Here is a 22,654-nt window from a genome sequence, read left to right as displayed (position 1 = left end):
CTGAGAGTTGTGAAGTTAATCTGTGCTCCTGCTGGCTTTGTGATGAACGCTTTCCTGTTGCATGGATCTTGGCATCAAGGTTGGTCATAATTTGCAGCCTTAGCAGAGAGCCCGTGTGTTAGATAGCTTCAGAGATAAGGTTTGCTCTTTTAAAACAGTCTAGTAAAACTGAAAAAAAATGCTTTAAAAGAAGAATCGAGTCTAATTCTCTAGGCTATGGCAAAAATATCTACTCAGAGTGACAACCTTACCCCTAGAAATAAGACTAGGGATATCTAGAAGGGTGAAGACTAGGCTGATTTCAGAAAAGTGGGTTTGTTTCCTGATTCAACCAGCTGCCAGTCTGACAGGATCCCCATGCTGTAAGCAAAAAAAGGAAAATAAAAAACCCACACCTCTTTGTCTCCAAGATGCATGAGACCACTGCTGGGGAGGAAATGGACAAGTTCTCTGGCAGGAGGGCAGGATTACTGTGCACTTGCAGGAGCTCCTTAATGTGTCTGTTTCTGGGTGTTAAAGCAACCAGCTTAGCATTTTTTCCTAATGTTTATTCATGATATAAATACAAATTAAAAAAAAAATTATCTGGAGAACCATTATTTCAGATTTGTAAGGAGATACTAGAAATGGCAAATGATAAGAGCAGTAATACAAACAGAAAGTGGGACAAATATGAAGAAGGGCTTGAGTGATATCCTTTGTTATTCATTTAACAAAGATAGAGACAACTGGTTTTATAGCTGACTGCTGTGATCTGTGCTAAGACAGTTTATGGCTGCATCATTTTTTACACTTTTCCTCAAGTTATTTGGTGCTGTAGCATTTACAGTACATTATTTAAATACAAAGCATGCTTCATATTCATGCTTTCCTTAATTAAACATTCTGCACCATGGTGTGGGGTTCAAGAGAGCAGTCACTGCATGAGTTTGCTCTGCTTGAGCAGTGAAGAGCAAGTTGCTGTACATGACAGCATTTCATCTCTGTATGGCTGGGGACAGTAATGCACGAGCAGCAGGTGAAGGCATTAATCTCCTTAGCTATCCAGAAATGAACTGTCATGTACAGCAACTTGTTCTATGCTGCTGCCTAGTCCCTTCTCCTGTGTCCAAGATTACCTTTGCATATATTAAGCATATTCTTGGGGTAATGATATTTTTCCACCTCAGAGTAGCAGGATAGGGAAATATGAAGTCAGGAGGTACTGCAGTCATTGGGGGAAGGCAGTTGTGGTGGTTATGGCAAGTGGGGATGATACAGGACAACTTGTCTCCAAGCTTGAAGGTCACAGGGTTTGAGGGATGCAGTGGGGGAATCCTTAGGACTTGAAAGAAGCTGCCCTGGGTAAGGAAGTGAAGAAACTGGATGGTAATTTGTTATCACTGAAGTGTGTGTGATACATTAAAGTGTGTCCCCAGTATCCTGGCCTATTTGCTGCCTGGCTTATGTGTAAAATAGTCCTTTCCAACTCAACTTCCAAACTGAGTTTCTGCTCACCTGGCCAGAGCCTAGACTGTCCTACATGGGAACAAGGATCCTGAAGGAGAACAAGTCACTCAAAAATACCTCCATCTGTGACTAAATCGCACAGAACAGTCTAACTTCAGCACATTGCCAGAGATTAATGTAATAGATAATTATATAGTAGTAATACTGTTGGGTTTTTTTCTTTTTCTGGGGAGGCAGGGCTAATTCAGGTTAATTTACAGTGGTGGGAAGTGCTGTGTTGGTAGGGTGACAGTGTACTACATGTTACCAAACAGCAGAATTGGACTAGGGAAAGAAGCAACTCAGCTAACAGAGATTTTGTTCATTAACAGGAAGCTACAGCCCAGACTCCCAAGGCAAAATGCTGACTGTCTTGCTCATACAATACCTGTTTTCAGCTGTGCTGTAATGCGTTTTGGCATCAGCTCCGAGTACAGTGGGAATCCAACCAAAACACACCCCTCGCTTTAGGTATTAGCAATGGGCTTCTGAGGTTTCTTGCATACAATTATTACCCAAATGCACAGCTGCTGCTTCAATTTAGATATTAATTTGCTCATGTGCTGGGATTTTGCCACTTAAAAGGAAATGTAGCTTAGAGAATGAAATGGAGCCATTGCAAATTACCTTTTTGGTGTAAAACACTTGCATACTATGGCTAACAGTTAATTTATGTGTTTTCTACCCTTTCTGCCCCAAACCTTGTACAATCACATAATGTGACCTTCTGCCATATATTTACAGATGTTTAATTTAATACCACTGTGCTCTGCTGGTCACAAATTAGAAACCTACTGAATGAGGCTTCCTAATGTCAAAATGAACTTGTGCTATTCAAGCTAATTTTGCCAAATGAAAAGCAGGAAAAAAAAAAAGTTGTTCATACTAACCAGAGAACCACTTTAAACTGTAGTCTCTAGTTAGACACGAAAATAAAACAGGATTACCTCTTGCCTTATTTAAATATTGGAATACTATTGCTGTTACATGGATGGGTGGATTTTGCATGAATGTGAGTAATCTGTAGTTCATTATTCTGAGAGTTATAAAAGTAGGTACAACTATTTTGGTTTGACGTTGGCTTTTGCGAGATTTCTGTCCTCAACTATCCTCTGTCTTCTCTTCTTGGCTATTAATCTTCATCCATTTGTAACAACATAGGGAAATCCCTGACCATTCGGGTTTGCTGAACATGAGGAAAAAAGGATGGGAGGGGTGTGGAATTAAAAGGGGGTAGAGAGCCTAGAGGCAAGAAAGAGAAGGATAAAAATGGGGAGTAAAAGGTAGGACAGAAGACCCAGGAAAAGGAATGAAGAAGGTCAGATATGAGAAATTAGAAAGTAGGATTGAAATACATATGTCTAATGCTCGAATCAGTCAGTGTAGGTCTGTGTTTCTCTAGTCACAGTGTTTATGATAAGGATTCAATAGATTCAGCTGGGGCTGAATATTGGTTTCTTCAGAAAGGCTGGGGATGATAGGGAGGGAGATTAGAGCACTGATTCATTGCTCCCCAGCTTCAAGCTGACCTGCTAAGGAGTGCTGAGTAAATAAATGCGATACAGTAATACGAAACACATTGAGCAAATCCTGCAAATTGTTTTTCTACTGTTCCTGTACAGTGCTGCTTTATGTTTTGGATTGATTCATTAGCATTGCTGTGCTGTCTTTTTGAGTGCAGATCTGTACTTTAAAAATCAAAACCAAAGGAGCCTACTTGCTTCTGGTTAGGGCAAGGGCTCTGGCACAGGCAGTGAAGTTACTCATGCAGGGAGTTGAGACCTCAAAGATTTATGGTTTTTGACTAGAGTGAGATAAAGAGAAATGTGATTTCTTGGAATAATCTGAGGTGTTATTGAGCGATACTGCTTTCTTTAGACACAAGGGAGGTATAAATGACTATGTGTCCAAATACAGGTAGTGCACATCTAAGGGAAAGCTTAACCCTGGCTAAATGATATCATCCTGTGTGCTACACAGTCTGTTAGCCTCTGTGGTATCTGCAAGACATGGGTAGATCTCTCTGTGTTTCTTAGCCCTGTTGCTAGAGGCAGTCAAGCTAGAAACACTTCAAGCCACTTTCTGCTCTGTTTCTGCCTAAGTGCTTTCAGCTACTGAAACACTATACTGTTATTATCTGGCCTATAGTTCCAGTTTCATAGTGCTTTTGACTTAGTTCAAACCAACTCACAGCACTGTTGAGAAACAACAATGTAACTTGGTAGCAAGGCTTTTGCTGCTCAGCATCTGGAGCCCCCCTTCCAGCAGCATTTTCTTTGTCATATTAAGAGTTATCAGTCCCTATGGGAACCTTACATTAAAAATGGATGTGGCAGACAAGAAACTATTAGTAGTTAAGAAAGGGAAGCAAGTCATTGTGTGATGGATCCAGGAGTTAAACTTCAGCTGTTAGTCTTTGAACATCAGCACATCTCTCCACACAGCTTCGGTGCTGGATCTGTTCTCAGCATTTGCTGGAGATTTCTCCATTTTAATTACGATTGCCAATTGTAACTGCCATTACTGAGTATTCAGAAGGTTTCATTTTTCCTTTTCTTCCCTTGTTCTTCCTGCTAGTGACCATGGATTGAACTTGAAAAGATCTGAAGGTAAAGGGTAGGTTGGTGGCTAGGAGAGGTGACCATGCTCTTTGCTGGTACTAGAGTTTTACATGCAGGGATCTGGAAGAAGTCTGATGGCACATGTCAGAGCTTTGCATAGGCACTGCACATTTGCTGTCAGGTCTCAACAACTTCTATTTAGCTATCTTGGGTGCTTTTCATTATGTAGAGGGTAATACTTCACAAACACTTGGGCTAAAGGTTGAGTTGAAGGTAAAACAAAGTCAGGACCCTGCTGTCTCAGGATGCTCTTTGAATTTTAAAATGTATTTATTTAATTAATTGTTACAAAGTTTGAGAATAAGAAATCAGCAAGACCTTGGAAATCTGTGGAAAAATGAATGAAAATCTGGAAAGTATGAATGAAATTAATCATTGCAGGGGGAAATTCCCAGTCTGTAACCAAATACTTCAGACCATTCATGGACTCCTGAAATAACTGTGTGGGTGTAGTCTGCTTCTGTAACTCACATGAGAGGGACTGTACTTCAGTTTCCTTATGTGAGCTTTGGGATCTGTTCATCATAGGTTCCAGCTTTAGAAAACAGTAAGGTGGGTGTTAATGTCAATGAACCAGCTGCATTCTCCTTCTATCATCCTTCATTTGCTGAGTCTACTAATGGTGGGGTAGAGTGGCAAGGGGAGAGGATGTGCTCTGCTGTAAATAAATGTGTGCTCAAAGAGGTACATTGTCCATGTGTCTCCTCAAATAAACAGGCTCTGCATGAGGGATGGTAGCTGATTAAATCATCCTGCATGTTTCCAGAGTAAATAAGCCTTTCTTGCTTTCATTTTCCTTCAGAGGGTGGAATATATTTCATTATTTGGTACTAAGATTTGGTTGAACACCTTATTATTAGCTTTGTTAATATATATGGTACACACAATCTGTTATTTTCACGAATGCAGCTGTGATATTGAAGCAGACCAGTGCTTTTTATCTGCTTACGAAGTCTCATGTATTTACAAAACCAATTGCTAGTCTAAATAAATAAATAAAAATCTGGGTCATATTTCAGATCCTTTCTTTCTTTCTTTCTTTCTTTCTTTCTCTCTCTCTCTCTCTCTCTTTCTTTCTTTCTTTCTTTCTCTTTCTTTCTTTCTTTCTTTCTTTCTTTTCTTTCTTTTCTCTTTCTTTCTTTCTTTCTTTCTTTCTTTTCTTTCTTTTCTTTTCTTTCTTTTCTTTCTTTTCTTTCTTTTCTTTCTTTCATGTTCTTCCATCTGGCTTCCTAAATACCTGGGTGTTTAATTCAATAAGAAGATATTTATCTTTTCTATTCCTTTTCTACTTCTTTTAAGGATCTTTTTCCCCTTTTCCACATCTGGTACTCACATTCCCAAGTTTCCCCCTCCCTTTCCCTATCTCCCCAGAAGCTCCGGCTTAGAATTTAGTTAATGGATTTCTAATTCAATTTGGACTTCTGCTGGGATAAATCAACCTCATACAAAATAATTTATGGTTCTTGAAAAATTGGCTGTGGATGAAATTAGGTAACAGGCACCAGGCAAATAATAATCTCATTAAGGTCCATGGAAAAAGTAGTGGGTAGGTAGATATTCATGAGGCCTAATGTTAGTCTCTGGACAGCAATCTTACTAGGTTGCCCCTAGCCTGTGGAGGGGGTCGTTCAGAGCATCCCAACATCAGGCTCCTGCTCAAGTCCTGCTCCTCAACTGCTCCGTTAATACAGAGGAAGACCAGCAGCAAAACTTGCATCAGTTCCAAGATAACCAGACTTTGTTCCCTAATTATTTCATAAACATAGATTTGTTTGTGGTCCTTTGTGTAACAGTTGTTGGCTGTTTAGTAAATGATGCTGACAGGTATTTTGGAAATATTTTGAAGGGACAAAATGAGTACTGAGTTGTTTACTCAGTTCAAATGAGAGTGCTGCCTATTAGTCTGCTACATCCATTTTGCAGATGGGACTCCGAACCTGAGAAAGTAGATTACCCCAAGATCACACAAAAATATCTATCCCCTGGGTCTCAGCTCACTGCCTTAACCAGGTGGCCATACAACTGAGCTGTTATATTAGGTATAGGCAAGTGTCCTGTGTTTTTCAGATATGGAATGATTGCAGTAACTAGATTAACGGTACACTTCAGATAGCTCATGAAATCAGGATCCATGACATCCCACTAGATCTCAGTTCTATTAATTGCAAGATGTGGGATCATCACTCTTTGCTGAGAAAGACGCTTGCATTGAAAGCATTAGAAATCTGTGAGCAGAGCTCTGCAGCAGTTTTAATAATGGGAAAAGTAAGAAGAAAAATAACAATTCTTGCTGGAACCAAAGGATTGACATTTCAACCCTAACATAATGATGCAAGAAGCAAGCTCAATTATTATATGAAACAACATAAAACACTAAGAAAACGTTTGCAAAGTACCATGTTCAGTTACAGATCCCCTCTCAAGCTAGCAGTATGGGACTCCTTTCATTGTGCCTGAGCCATCAACAATAGGTTGCACACAGATGTATCTATATTAAACCAACTTGCGCTGTGTAATATGATTTACCACTGGCCCTAAAATCCGTCTGCCCACAGCGGACGACTCTGCAGCCTGAGCTCTGTCATTGCTTCTAGTATATATGATAAAGCCTTAAGAAATCCTTGCATGAGAAAAGGTAGGCTCAACTCTTCATTTGTTCATTGCGTTTGGGATGCTGCATTTGGACTGCTGACATAGCAGTCAGATGAAGGACCTGAGTCTGAACTTCTGATTCTAAAAATAGATACAGAATTAATTATCCTTGGATTTTTCCTGACCAGTATGCTTTGGACTATACCCAGGAAACTTGTTCCTGGTAGGTGTTGAGAATGTATTTTCTGTGCTGTAAAATGCATCCTACCTCTAACCACAAAGGTTAAGTTAGGTCTTGTAAAAAGACTTTTCATATTATTGTAACAGGCACCTACTTTCATGTCCATGTATATACAACAGGCTCTGTCCAGTGTGACAGAGTGCCCAAAGGGGACTTGAGAATGAATAGATTTAACACAAAGTATTTTAGCCAAAGCCTTGTCCATCTTTAATTAGTTATCAGGGTTAAAGGAGGGGTCAAGAGCCTGGAGCTGCTTTAGGACTAATGTGTCAAAAGAAAGCGAAGCCTAACACTGGAGAGGAAGTGATGCTCCTCAGAGGTTTAATAATTTTTTGACCCCATGTCAACCATTATGACTACTAATGGCAGCTGGGGCAGAAATGTTTTGAATTAGAAACTTTGCTTTGCAGGCAAAGGAGGGATCCCATGCCGTCATGCAGACCCATTCAAAAGTAAAAATACATTTCAGTTTTACAGGCAGGACTCGTGGTCTGACACTGGAAGTTTCTCCACGGTTCATACATTGCATTAGTATCAGAGAAAACAGGACTAACAATAACATGCAGCCAGACTGTTAGAACACTACAAGCAAACCATGTCTAACAGGAGTTGTGTTCGTTCTCTAATCAGACTAAATGCCTAGAGCTCACACTTAAGGAATACAGTGTGTGTGCTTGGCAAAGTAACACTTGCATTTTGTTTTCTGTGGTTTTGTTATATGACAGGATAAGAGAGATTAAGTTTCAGAGACAGACTGCAACCCACTTTTGCTATGTTTTTGTTTTGAAGCATGAATATTTTACTAGTTTTAAACAAATCATAGAATCACTTAATTGTCTAGGTTGGAAAAGACCTCTAAGATCATCATGTCCAACCACTAATCCGGCCAAGTCCACCACTAAACCATGTCCCTAAGTGCCACACCTACGTGGCTTTTAAATACCTCCAGGGATGGCAACTCAGCCACTTCTCTCACAGGGTAACCTGTTCTAGTGCTTGACAACCCTGGAAGCAGAACAAGAAAGCAACAGGACAAAGGAGAGCAATCATCCACAGGATAATAATTACCAAGAAATGTCACTGATGTGATTTACTGTTTGTACAAACTCTCTTGTTTTGTTTTCAGGTGCTGTGCTTGTGATATTCATGGCACAGTAACTGAGCCAATCTTATAGTAGCTGAGAATTAAAGTGTTGTAAAGAGGGATGGTGGCTGCTGGCACACAAGGCAGGGCAGCAAAGAAACAGGGCCTTTGTGCCTTCACTTGACATTTCACACTGTTAATGCTCATAAATCAGCCTGATCCCCAATGATTTGCCTCCTCTTGTTGTATGCATTTATATGGTTAGGCACCCTCATAATAAATAGCACTTTCAGATCACTGGATTAGATTTCTTATACTAACAACAATTAGCATAAACCTCATTGCCCAAAGAACAGCTTGGTGCTTTTTATACACAACAGAGAATAATTTCATTGCATTGTTTGAAATCTTACCATATTCTGTCCTTTTCCTACACCAGGTCCTGTGGCAACCAGTATCTGTACCATCTCTTGCATGTTCAGGCAGCATCTGGTAGTCTTAACAGTTTGTCTCAGGGCAGTGGTGAAGTTCTGGATGCCAAACCTTAAATGTTATGTCTGTGTATATACCTGCAATTTTTGTCTTTGATTAGCAATGGGGTGTATAAAGCAGTCTCTCTCCTTGCAGAGGACTGTGGGAGTTGTTTTGAGGATGCATGTTTTGTCCTTAGTTTTCTTCTGATCTGATTGATCATAAAATTGCCATTAGTCTCAAGAGAAACAGAAACTTTAATTATAATTATGAGGTAAACAAACTAGGGGAAGTTGTGTTTTTTTTTCCCAGACAGTAATATATAACTTGCAAGCTGCTTTATACTGGTACAGTCAGTGTTTTCCTCATCTAGACCTGATTCTTCTTTTGCTTAATATGATGCAAATTAGATCTGACTCCAGTTGAATTAATTGCTGATTTCCAGCAGTGCAGTTTATCAGGGTAAGTCAGGCAAAATACATTCCAAGCATTGACCTGAGCAAAGGGAAATGGTGCTACCAAAGCAGGGGATATGGAGCACAAGCTGACAGCTTGTAGGTAACATAGTTGCACAGTGACCACATTGGCCCTGGCCAAGTGGTAACTGTTCACTCTTTCATCTTCCTCTGTATCTAACTATGCAGCATTCATGTGAGAGAGGAGCACGGAAAGGAGTGCACAAGAGGAGAGGCACCTGCTCGGCATGGTGCTGCCAATGAAGCATTCCTGCTTTGGAACCACAACTCCCAGTCTTAGCAAGCACCCTGTCTAACGCCAGGCCATGCACTGCTATTGCAAAGAAAAGCATAGCAGTTTCTTCTAACCTTCAGCCCTTTCAAGCTTTCTGGGAAAGGCTGGTTGGGGTAGAATGCTCATAATGAATACTATTAGTGTATTAGACATTTCATAGCCTACCTTCTCAGGGTGTTCCATGTAGGTCTGTCATTGAATAATGGAAACCTTCTTCCTGGACTCTTTAGTTGAGCAAAAAATCCAGTATTTCTTGTATAAGAATCCCATTCATGTGGTTTTTGAAAGGGCTTCAGGTTGGTGCCTGTGTCTGGCAGTGTCTTGCATATTGATTCCCATGTCTCTGTGGACATTGTAGTTTTGGTAGGGGTGCAGGAGGACAGGAAAGAATGTGTTTGGGTTTTGTTAGCTGAGTGTGTGTTTGGTGCAGGGGTTAGGCTTTTGCCAGCAGCCTTCTGATCTATACACAGGCACTCAGTGGATATGTTCATTGTTTTCAAAGTGCATGCAAAGCTTGGGTTTAACCTCCTGGGGATGTGTTGTGTAGCTGAGGTGTGCTAGGAGGGTCTTCACTGAGCTGTGCAGGTGCAGGGGAAGTTCATTCCTCTTTATGGTCTTTATTTATTTTGCTTGTATACGGAAGTCACCCCAAAAAGATTAACATTGTATGTCCTATCGATTTCTCTATGACTTTTCCCAGACTCTGTGACTTTTCCTGCACTCTGCTTTCCCTGCCAAAAAGAGCATTTAATGTTGTGGGTGCTCAGTACATTCGAGTCTGAATTTCCCTTGACCTTGCTTTCACAAGAGTTCAGCAAGGTTCAACAAGCATCTGGTTTGTGGGCTGCCACAAAACCAAGCCTCCTCTTTAGGGGTGTAAAGCCCTGCAGTGAATTCATCCAGCCTTCCAAGCTGGCCAAATACTATGCTGTTATAAATTTGCAATCTTCCTGGGCTATTTGGTGAAATCTTCTACTTTTGAGATGCTGAAGAATAACGTATGATTGCCTTATTGCATGCCTACCTTGCAATCAGCTGGAGGTAGCTGTGACAGATAATACGTGCTGAGAAAGCCACCCTCTTCCTCCTTTTTATCCAAGGGCAGGGCAGGAAAATGTGCTTTCTCCTTCAAGGCATGGGCTGCACTTTGCTGTGCCAATGTCCTGTTTAGTCTCTAGGGCTGAGGTGGGGGCAAAAAAATCCCTCTGATATGGGAACTACTCAATAGTAATTCCTAGAAAAAAATCCTGTTTTCTCCCATTTCTTATTAAGCTTGGCCTGATTATGCATTCATAGATCCACTGGTGTTATGGGGCTATAAGATAGAGGTGGGCTGTGTGGTATACAGGATGTTTTGCTTCCTTGCTTTCCATTTGGTGGCACCATGATTGTGCATACCCTTCCTAGAAGGACAGAAAACCCTGAGACCAAAGGACTTCCAGCTGAACAATTTTCCTTTCCTGAAAACATGTGCACTGTAATCCAGCCCCTTGTCTCCATCCTGATAAGCTGTTCTACTGAACTAGCACCTGCTGTTAATTTCACAGTAAACAGTACTTGTTGCTCTAGAAAGCTTTTTAATCATAACATGAAAAAAAACTGAACAGAAATCCCATCCATACAGTCAACTCCAGCTGCCTTTCTTGCAGTGCATGGGGAATGATCTTGCCGAGTGAGGGGCATCCAAATGCAAATAGAATTAGCTTTGCAGCCATTCATTTTAAATTGCTCTTGAATCATTCTGAAGTAAATTCCATTTGAGAAGAATTTGCTTCAGGTCTTACACAAAGAGATAATGCTCCAATATATTATGATCTAAGCAATAATAGTTCAAGTCTCATAGTTCCAAGATATAGTGAGTTATATGCTGGGTTGATGAGAATTAAAGCTTGATATATAGTAATAAAACCAGTGATCTAGAGATGAATAGATTGGTGTACAGAGCAAAATATTTTCCTGCCACAGATTAGAGCAGGGATACTAGTCCATAAAAAGGGAAGTATACCATAAAATCTCCTTTTTCACTTGTTATGCATGAAGAACTATAATGTGTACAGTTCTACAAACAAATGCATGAAAAGAACAAAGACCTTTCGTAACATCAAATCTTTGCCTAGCTTAGGCAAAGGTTTGTTTTACCTTAAAATAAAACTGATCTAATATTAAACTACAATCCCAATGCGTGACAGTCCATGCCAGCTTTTATCAATGCTGATTTCAGTGGCACTTCACCTGTTCCTATAGATTTTACATTTGACTTATGGTTAAAAGATACATGTAGTTGTCAGATATTACAGAAGGTAAATAAAAGAGCATATCTATATTTGAGCCAGCAACTAAAATAAAAACTCCAAATTAATTTTATAGATTAAAATGCCTTTTTAAAATTTGTTTTTATAATATGAATGAATTGCAGGAGCAAAACCAGTTTAGTGGTACCATTAATCAGGTCTTTTGTCTTGCTAATATAAATCAGTCAATAACAACAGATGGGCTGTACACTTATTATGTGAAAATAAAGATGAATGTGACATGCTGCAGAAGTAAACTTGCAGCTCAAAGTTACTGAGCACAGAAGGGGATTTGTTACAAGAAGAGAGAACGATGTGTGCCTTGCATTTGTGTTTGATCAAGGTTGAAGGGGAACTTGCTGCACATGATATTGGCATAATGATAGGAAATCAAGTATGTGAATTTTTAGTGTTTGTATCTACACTCTCAGATCAGTCCCAAATGGTTTAAATAGCTTTTTTTCCTCCAGACAGAAGGAAAAAATGTCTATCTACTTAGAAGAGGTAAATAAGATAGTTATAAAGTTTGCTGCTTTGTCGCACCACTGGGAGATGAACATCTTTAATAACCAGTGATAACTGTCACGAAGATTCAGATCAAAGTCTCAGGCAAGATTTATACCCTTGTATAGTGATGGAGTGCACAATGGCAGGCAACCCCCATCCAAATTACAGAAAGAGCCCCAGCAGGCCACACAGTTATAACAAAGTCATCCCTGAAAAGCTTAAGTCAGAGTTTGGTCGTCGCATGGACAGAGGAATGACCTATCTTTAACTAGAGCTGGTCAGGAGAAACCTTGATTTAAGTATTTATTGGATTGTTAGAAACAGTGGCCTCGTGAAAACACTGATTCGTGAGATTGCTTTGGTGTTACCAGAAGTTTGTTTTATAGAGAGTTGCAAATAAGACTCAGCGTGGTCAAATGTCCTCTATTGTCATTTTCAGAGGTAAATATCTGTGTGAAATTTTTTTAAAGAATATTGTGGTTTATAATTACACTAACATTATAATTATGCTCACATGTTCCTGCAAGTATTACAATGGAAGCATAATAGCCTGTTAGTCTAATTAAAAAAAAAATGCAAGGCTTGGATCCAAGATGCATAGATGAGGCCTTCAGTGATATGGTTTAGTGGTGGTCTTGGCAGTGCTGAGGTAATGGTTGGACTCGATGCTCTTAAACATCTTTTACAGCCTGCTTCTATGAGTATTGGTTCAAAATCTGCCCCACATCAGCATCCTAAGCTGTGCTACAGCCATTTCTGTTGTGATAGGCAAGCCATCATTAGAAGATTTAAGGTTCTTTCTCCTCAACCCATCCTCATCCTGAGAGGCGAGTACCACAGCCTGGGACAGGGGAGCTGTGGCTGCACACCCCATATACCTGTAAATAACCACCCTGCAACTTCTGCTGGTGGTGGCTGGTGTGCCTGGGCAGCCGATCACATCTCTTTGGGGAAAGCAGGGAACACCAAGTGACTTCCCACTGTGATTCACACAGGCTGATTAAGCTGCCTGTTACCTTTCAGCAATTGATAGAAGGAACCAGGGGCCCTGAATGCTAGTGGAGGTAGGACTAACTTGCAGTGTGATTGGGGTTTTTCTGCCAAACTCAGTTGTGATCATATTCTGGATGCTTCTCTTGAGAATCTGCTCTAGAAAAATTACTCCAGTGTTGCTACTGATAGCAACAGTACACATGCAAGGATTGAATGAACATACTCCAGATTAAAAAGAAAAAGAAGACCCTTCTTAGCTACTGTCTTATATTTATTCTAAAAGTGCAGGTTTTAAAAGCCAGTTTCCAGGGTCAAGGCAGCTTCTGCACACTCTTGTCTTGTGTGACACTTTGTGAATCGTTTCCATCTACGTTCCTAACATTTAAGAGCAGTTCAAATGCCTCTCAATAGCAATGAGAAAAAAATGTGGAAAAATAAAGCTGGGCTTTGTTATTGCTTAAAAAGAGTAAGGTGGAATTATAGAAAGAAACCTGTAAGAAAACTGGTTTGTACCTGACTGCAGGATGCCAGGCTGGTGAAGAGAAACAGTGATCACCACAATCAAAACATGAGATTAGGTTGTACTGAGCAATACTGTGAATCCGCTTTAAAATAAAAACAGCACTTAAACTGCAGAAGCAGTTACCTTCAGGAAGAAAAGCCAAAGCCCACACACGTTCTCCAGGCTGATGAAAAAATTATTTTAAATCCCACCTGTTTTCTTCTCTGCAGCTTGCTAATCCTTCCTTTTAGACCTTCTAGTTACATCTTTGATAAGATGCAGTTAATTGGTCAGGCAGTGTAAGTATTGTCATTGATAATGTGCAGAAAACTAGTGGTGAAAATACATACATTTGTTCTTCCAGTCACCAGAAATTAGTGAAGCAATACTTGTTTAATTATGAAGCATATGTGTGCTTTGTTAGTTTCCATCTGTCTGCTCACTGATTTGCAATTAAATGACCAGAAGAAAAAGATACGTCCTGTGGCAATTCAGAGGAAATGATTCATCTCTAATGGTTCTATGTAGTGGATGTCTATGGAGCAGCATGTGCGAGAGGGAGACAGAGGGAGTGGGGAAGAGAGAGACATACAGATAGAAGTGTATGAGGAATGCTTTGGCTCAGACATGTTTTGTTGTCATGAAACAAAATGTGAATTCCCATTAACTTACCATAACTTGTCTTTCTCTTTTGAAAAAAACGGGGATGAAAGTGGAGCAAGGAAGAAGTACCTAATGGGGAGAGGAAATGGGATTGCAGAAAAGCAGGGTGGTGTGGTCAGAATGAAAAAGGAAATTGCAGAAAAAAAGGAATGATGAAAAAGTGATAAAAATTCTATCATTGAACCAGTTCACTTCTACTAATTCCCAGGGAGTGATACGGTAATGAGTCAGGCCTGTTACTCTTTGTAAAATGAGACATCCAAAAGGGCAGGAGTATTTTTAAATCAATATGAAGGGGAAAAAAATGAGTAAATTGGTGAACGTATGTTCTCTTCAGAAATAGTTTCACAAAAATCTTTTCCTGTGTAAGGTATTTCTATCACTGATGAAGACATACAGTCTACCTCCATGTAGCTGCATGGATGGGTACCATATTACATTCTTCCCCTATCTTCTTCATCTGTTCCTGTTCTTTCCTCCTGGAAGAGCAGCAGCTGGAGAGCCTTTCATACCCCTTGTAATTCTGGACACAGCCTGCACAGGCATGTCTTGGGTATGGGGATTTAGCTGTCTGATATTTCATCTTCATGAATACTGGCAGGGAGAAGATAGCCAGCCATTCAAAGTATTTTTAGTTTGATGTTCTGTAGTGTTTTATTGATCATCAGCAGTGTCCATCACCATATAACGATAACTGCTTTAGAGGCAGAAAGGGGGAGATTGAATAAGGTCTTCAGGCCTGTCAGCTTGCTGCTGGTGGTGTCAGTAGTTGGTACAACCTTCTGCTTTGCCACTGGGAGCTTCTTGGATGTTCTTGTGCATTGATTGCAGGTGGGGGGCAGGGGGTGGGTGGATGGAAGAAGGTTATTTCTCTGCTGAATTGGTGCTTTCTGATGTGGCAGATATCCTCTGTAGAAAGGGGGAGAGGGGTGGGTTATAAAGGGGAATTTGTGAAGAGGGAGGGAGAGAGGAAGGGAAGTATGTGTGTTAGGTGTTTTCAGGGTTGCCTCGAGTTCACTGGATTCTTTTCCTCCTTCTCTAGACTTTTTACATTGATGTTATTGATTACCAGCAGCACTAGAGAGGTGCAGAGGTTCCTTACGTCAATAGCATGCATCTGTGTTGGCTCAAAATGTCAACATCTCACAGCTGCTCTGCCCCATGTCCCACCTCTGATTCCTCTCCATACTAAAGACTGCACAGACTAGTGTGCCACAAAGGAATTAAATAAAGCATAGCTTGGTACCTTCATCAGCAGCCTTACCAAGAGAGTCAGGGTATGAACAAAGAGGCACAAACCGAACTTACATTTAGTTTTCTGCCCTTTAAAGCAGATTTCAAATTGCTGATCTGAAATGAAGAGCACTATTTCCTATTTATACCAGCCTCAGCCAGTGCTAGCTATGTGCATGCACTTGATTAAACAGTGAGATAAGTGTGTGTGGAAAGTGTGACCTTGAAGCCTCCAAAAGTTTCTATTATTTCTTTTTACAGTTTTGCAGTCAGCTCTCCCAAGTGCTAACATAATGTTTTATTGCTGGTATTGCTGCTGATGATAACAAAGGACCATTCCCAGATGTGTGAATGTGCACATCCCTGTCACATCTCACAGAGGAAAGAGAGCTCAGGATGTGAGGCATAATTTCTTCTAGTCTGACAACACCAGTGCGTTTAAGCCTTGGTCTAGGAATGCTCCTAAGATAACATTTTCTAAAGAAGCTTCTCCTTTTGAAACTTTCAGAAAGTGCTTTTAAGTATTTGCCAGCTGAATTTTAGTTTTTTCATTTGTCTTTTTTTTTCTTTCCTCTACAGATGATGATTTCTTTCATGAACTTCCAGAAACTTTTCCATCTGATCCTCCAGAGCCATTGCCCCACTTCCTCATTGAACCCGAAGAGGCTTACATTGTGAAGAACAAGCCTGTGAATTTGTACTGCAAGGCAAGCCCAGCCACGCAGATCTATTTTAAGTGCAACAGTGAATGGGTTCATCAGAAGGACCACGTGGTGGATGAGAGAGTAGATGAAACATCTGGTGAGTTTGTGTTATGTCATGGAGGGCTGAGATGGAGGGCATTAATATCAAGCCCACTGTTGTAGGCGAGCTGATACTTCATATGGCAGCCACTTTAATTCATTTTTGATTCAGCTGTGAATTCTGTATCTGGCTTTACTGAACATTTGCTGTCATAGCACAGAAGTGGTTTCTGCATTTAGGTCAGTTAGTAAAACATGATTGTAGAGCACCTTACCCAAGTTTGAAACAATAAACCAGGAGACCATGCACAAACAAAATGCAATTGCTTTCTCAGCCAGGTCTACTCCCTGTTCACTTCCCCAGCATCACAAACTCCAGTGGTTGCACTGTATTGTAGTCACAGACCAAGAACCACTTTCTCCCCAGATTGCCAAAGGGCAGTTGGGTTGTTCCTAGAATGATGTTTTCCTGGGGAGATTCAAGAAAAAAAAAAAAAAAAAAAAGAGAAATTTAATCAGCTTTCAGCCAGAAAGAAGCAGAAAGCACACCTGAGCACAGTTTAGAGCAGTGTGTTGATCCAGAGCAACTACTTGAGTGTTATTCCATTACCATCTTCTGCCTGTTCCATTGACCCTGGATGAAGGAAGACTACAGTAGGTTAGCAAGGAAAATAAAGAGAGAAAAAAAAAAAAGCCAAGAGCCTCATCCTTCCTCAGTCAATACCAGAATGAGGTTTAAAAACTGGAGTAATAAACCAGCATAGATCAAGGATACGATTGTTCCTGTTTGGGAAGGCTGGTAATCAATAGAGTTTGTGTCATATGCAAGGAGAGAAGCAGGACTTACTGCTGTTTTGATGGCTCTAATAACTGGATACCAAGCAAGAAGGTACCTTTCATATGGGAATTACGCCACTATTTGGTCTAATTACTTAGAAAAATAACTCCACCAGATGTCTTGGAAGTCTCCTGTGAACTGGGTTTTATTTGTTTCAGCTCATTTATTTGCACAGAGATCAAAAGCATAAGCTTTTAATGGTACTGTGGTACACTCAGCTTGAAGAAGGGAAGGTGGGAGTAGGAAGAAAAGCTGTAGAAAAAAAGCTGTATTAAACTTTGAGCCTGTTTGTTTGTTTGTAAGAATTGGCTTTTCCAACAAGTTGACTGCAGCAGAAAAAGTAAAAAAAAAAAAAATAAATTCTTGTTTACTTAAGACATCTTCATTTTTCTTCATCCATGGGAGTCCATTGAAAGACAGGCAGGTGTGCAGCAATCAGTAGTTAAAAAAATTTTTAAGCTTTTATTAATATCAGCATTCAGAAACATGGAAGTTCTTCACTACAGGTGAAATTTTTCACTGCAGGTGGAATATTCATTCTTTTTTTCTCACAAAACTTAATTGTAGAAAAACTTCATGATGCCATAAAGCAAACTGCATTCTACAAATGTCAAAGGCCAGCCTTGAAAAGAGTTGCTTCTGAATATATTGAGGACAAATGTTTTGCATAACAAACAGCAGCAATTATATGCAAACAAAACCCGTATCCAGTTAGAGATTAACATAATCTATTGGTATCTTGAAGGGGGGAGGGAGAGGAGGGAGTCAAAAGCTGTGCGTATCAGATTTCTAGCACAAGAGCTACAAAACCCATCACCCGGTTACAATGCAACTGTCATCAGAACATACATTTGTTAGTCAACCTGATTGTTGCCAAAAGGTTGGATAGAGCGTGGTTGCAGTGATTGTGCACCTTCTGTTAAGCAGACTGAGAATCTGGGGCTCATAGCATATAGTTTAGTATGGAAATGTGTAAATATTTAAGGCAGTGGCAAAAGAATATCTTCTTCAAAGCAATGGAAGCTCAGGAAAATATATCCAATGAAGGTGGACCTGGAGGAAAAGTTGTAGGAGACACTGACTGTGAGGATTCATTCTGGTGCCCAAAGAAGAAGGCATTGGCTTGACAACTTGGACCAGTCAGGCTGGCAAAGCCCTTTGGCTCTATCATTTTTTGAGGCTATTTTTGGTTTCTTTTGCTATTTTTGGCTGGCTAGTGCAGTAGTTGTAACTGAGGGCACAACAACTAGTAACTGAGCTGCTCAGATGATAGCGTAAGGATAGCAGCCCAAGTCTACACTGCTGCTGGCTTCAGGCTTTTATCCAGAGAGGCTGGTGAAATCCTCCTGCAAACCAAATTAGGTCTAGCCTTTATACTGATAACCCCAGGGCTCAAAGGGATCTCATTTTACACAGTACTTCTGGTGGGTCAGTCATGTAATCACAGCAACTGAAAGCTGGGGTGCTTTCTCCTTTCCTGATATTTTACTGTTCTTAAGGTCTGTTCTGCCTAGATGCAAGGAAAAAGCACCATGCTGGGGTAGTCCTGCTGCTTCTGTTTTTTGAACCAGGCTTTCTCTTACAGTGCTTTAGGTAGAAAAGCAAAGCAAAGGAAAACAAGACAAACAGACAATAAAATATACGAGAGGAAAAAAAGTAGAGGTCACCTATGCTTTCTTTTCTAAAGGACAGGTAATCAGAAAGAAAGAGGACTAAAATACAGGTGTGATGCTAGCGGTACATCATCTTGGGATTGTAAATGATGCATGAAAGGGAGAAATAGGTTTTGATTTGCAAAAGATTATGTGTTCATGGACTTTGAGCCTGTGCTCAGGGATGAAATCTATGTATAGATGATTAACTCTTATGAGGCAAATTTGTTTTTGTCATTGATAAAACCAGAGACAACAGCACAACAATAGCATTGGCACCAGAGAATGCAGAGTGCAGCAAGCTCTCATTGAAAAGAACTGCTAGAAATAAATGTTGAATATGTTAAGGTTATTTTTTTAAGATAGGAAAAAAAATATTAATGTATTTTTCCTACTTTTTATATTTTGTAACAGAGAGAAGGTACAAAATAAGTTATATGCACTTTGCACTGTGGGGTATTTTTAAACAGTAGGTAAAAGCATTGCTGTAAAGAGCATGCATGGAGACTCTGTGGGAGCTGTTGCCTTCTGGTTGGAGAGGATCAGAATAGTAATAGTGACAGTGTGTTTCTAGTACCACTTCATTTTAATTAAATTAGCTGAAGAGAGAGCCTTGCAAAAGAAAATTGCAATGGTCCGAGTTTGAGAAGCCACATGCTTAGCACAGGCATAGAAGATCATTATGTTCTGTTTCTTAATCCTCAGACTCACTGGAATTTTTTCTTCTTTATGGAAAAAATTAAGCATTTTCATAAGGAAGTCAGATGCTTTGAAAATCTTTAGTGCACGTCTTTGACTTTTTTCGTTCCCTGTGTATGTGAAGTACAAGGCAGGGCATGGTCTTTTTTGTGTTTTTATGGAATATTTCCCGTTAATGTGGAAAAATGTATGTAAAGAATAAGAGCACTGGCTTTAAAAAACAAAGGTGAAAGTTGTTTGAGGGAACAACACTTGATTTTAAAGCTGACTGTCATAGAAGATAACAGCAACAAAAGTAAAAAGAGCCCTGCAGAAACTGATTCTTCGGGGGGCAAGAATTCTGTTGTAAAAGGCAGGAAGCTCAGTACCATCAATTAAGATTAGAGCAATTTGTGCACGTTTCCAAATTACTGTACTTCTGAAGAGACTATGGCAAAAGAATTTATTTGTCCACTTTTTATGGAGATGTTTTCAGACACACATGCACCAGTCATGCGGTGGGGAGTGAGTGCAGATGCATACAAAATCAGTGTCCAGCACCCTTTTTATTTGTCCAGAGGGATTAAATGCTAAATCAAACCCCACATCCTGTGATGTACAATAGAGAAAATCAGGACTGTAGGGACCTTGGTTTTGTTCTTTTCAATTTGGATATGCCACTGTAATACTTTCTCCATGACTGTTAAGGTGAAATGATCTATAAAACACTCTGCCCTCTCCAGTGCCAATGACATATTCTTCTTCTGTCTCCTTCAAGCAAGGAGAAAACAACTTTTAGGGCTCTTCTACAGTGCTAATTAAATAGACATATTGGGCAATTCAGCTGGCATATTGTTTGCCTACACTTTCGTCTTCCTTTGCTAGATGCACAGGGAGAGGAAGCACAAGGAGTTTGCTGATGACCTCCTCTGTGTTCCCAAATAGAAACAAGATGGAATAAGGACTCTTGAGCCTGGCCTGAGGCCCCAGTTAATGCAAAAATGAACAGGCTTATGTGTGCAATCTCAGAAGAAAGGCATGCTGAGGGAGGTTCAGTTAAGGAGCAGGTGAAGTTGCCAATCCTTTTCTCATGTCCTACCTCAGAGCCAGGCTTCAGAAAACCTTAATGTCCCGCAAGAGCATCCATGGTACCAGCCAGACTTCCGCAAGGATGGGTGGCTCCAGGGTCTTTTCTTTCAGCTGTTCAACTTTCTGCCTACCCACAAATGGGGATAAAATGGCAAAATCAGAATCTGATCAGAATGAGATTTTTGTTGGTTAAGAGTGTTTGTCAAACTGTTACTGAGGTGGATCAATGTATATTCTTTTCAGACAAAAATCTTAGACTTCTTTGTTTCAGTTTTTTTTACATAGACACTGCTTTGATTCCCGTCTTGCCTCCCACCATTACCTTTACTCATGAACAAAGTATTTGGATGACTTGCAGATTTAATGAAAGGAGACCGAGCTTTTGACGTATGGGTCGACATTGATATGGCAAATAGGAGGCTGTTAGATTAAGCAATGGGTTTGGTAGTCTGCTGTGGAGGGAGTAGGTACCCAGCTAGCTAAGCCTTTAATAGATCACCCTCTCAACACAAAGATCAAAGATTGATGTTTGCCCTTTTGCCTTTTAAAACAGCTCTTACAAAAAGCTGCAACCAAGACAGCAGTGAGGAAACCTTCAAAGCAGCTGTTTCTGCTCTTCTGGTACCACGTATAGAGTTAAGAAAATCACTTTTGGCACATAATGGTACGCCACTTTATCTTTCTCTCTGTGTCTACATCCCATGGTAGCCATTTATTTTGGTGTTTGTGACACAGAGTTTATAAGGCTGCATTGCCTTCATGACAAAAGTCACATCAAATTGTTTGAATGTTGTTTAAGCTGGGACTTTTGATTATATAGCTAAGTTCACTGTACAGCCACTCATTTTCGGGAAGTGTGCTCATTTGTCTTACTATGTTCTATCAAAAAGAAAAGCTATTGTTTATAAGTATAAGCACTTTTTTGAATACCAGTGTTGAAGGAACCTAATTTGGGAGCCCACATACAAAATTCAAGTGTCCACCACACCATGTAAGCACAGCTCAGGGAGGGGACTGTGGAGGGGTAATGTTTTACTTGTTTTCTCTTGAGCCACAGATCTTCCTCTCCCTTACTGTTGTTTTCCTTCTCTGCCCATTTTCCTTTCTTTAATCTCTTTGTGCTTCTTCGTGACTTTGCTGTAGCGTCCTAATTCTCGGTATTATTTTCAAGAGTCCAAAAGATAAGGAAAAAAAGCTATTTTTCTGAAAAACAAATGCGCCGGTATCCCTGTTAACTTCAGTACGGAATGACAAGTGATGATTGAATGCTTGCAGTATACTTAGCCTGCAATATTTGACTCTCTGGGGTAGAATACCTTGGAGTATGTTAGTAAGGGTAGCCACATATCATAAGTAAGGATGTTTTTCATTCCGCTGATGTTGTCAGAAGTAATTTTATTTCGGGTTATCATTGGAATCAAATCCATTACAAACATCAAGCAACAATTTCAAAATAATTATTTCTCAGCAACATGTTGCAATTTTAGCTTCTTTCTTCAGTACCTCTGCCTAATCAAACTCATTTCAAGAAAATTTAAAATGTGTCGTGTATCTCTTCTCAAATGCTTCTTCTTAATAGTTTTGAGATGTGGGTTAGAATCAATACTACAGGCCATTTCTTAGTAATTCGAAGTATGTCCCATCTTTGAAAGGATGGTGTAAGCAAAAACATGTTTGCATGTATGATCAAAAGGCTGCAGCTGGTGCCGGAAAGGAGCAGACAACTATTTTCTCCACAAGAACCAGAATTCTCTGGGGAAATACAGGCTGTTTTCTTACATAAAAGTATATGAAGGAAACCCCACACTTTTTTCCTAGTTCTTCCTAGTTTTGCAGCCATTTCTGAAGTCACTCAGACTGTTATTCTCTTATTATAGCTCCACGGCCTGGCAGGCGGCAGCTGTCCTAGATGTCCTCTTTGCTTAGGACAGCGGCTAGGCATCTAGCGTGCCCATCACAACCTGTTCTTGCAGTTTGTGTCTTCAAAATTAGCTCCTGGAGACATGGTCCCACCACACCAGATCAAGAATACCTGGCAGCAAAGCTGCTGCAGTCGTTTCTTGGAAGCAGACAAAGTTTCCACATTAACTCTAGTAATTAGCATATTTTTTATAGGGAAAAGGCTGCTTTGGAAGTTTCAGAAGAAACAGAGAGGCAGAGAAATCAAAATTTCTGGTATGTAACTTCAAAATGGTGGTTAATTTTGTTGATGTGAGTG

General features: G+C 40.1%; 1 protein-coding gene across 1 annotated transcript in view; it reads left to right on the top strand.

The window, feature by feature from the left end:
- The window catches only part of UNC5C (unc-5 netrin receptor C), a 247,391-nt gene that overhangs the window by 144,067 nt on the left and 80,670 nt on the right, over positions 1-22,654 (top strand). The window contains exon 2 of the mRNA XM_031048503.2: positions 16,016-16,237. Within this exon, the coding sequence (XP_030904363.2) occupies positions 16,016-16,237 (222 nt within the window). The remainder of the gene's footprint in view (positions 1-16,015; positions 16,238-22,654) is intronic.

Source organism: Melopsittacus undulatus, chromosome 7, assembly GCF_012275295.1.
Source record: "Melopsittacus undulatus isolate bMelUnd1 chromosome 7, bMelUnd1.mat.Z, whole genome shotgun sequence".
NCBI classification, from domain to species: domain Eukaryota; kingdom Metazoa; phylum Chordata; class Aves; order Psittaciformes; family Psittaculidae; genus Melopsittacus; species Melopsittacus undulatus.
The sequence above is the reverse complement of the archived record's forward strand: the minus strand, read 5'-3'. Positions and strand labels throughout refer to the sequence as shown.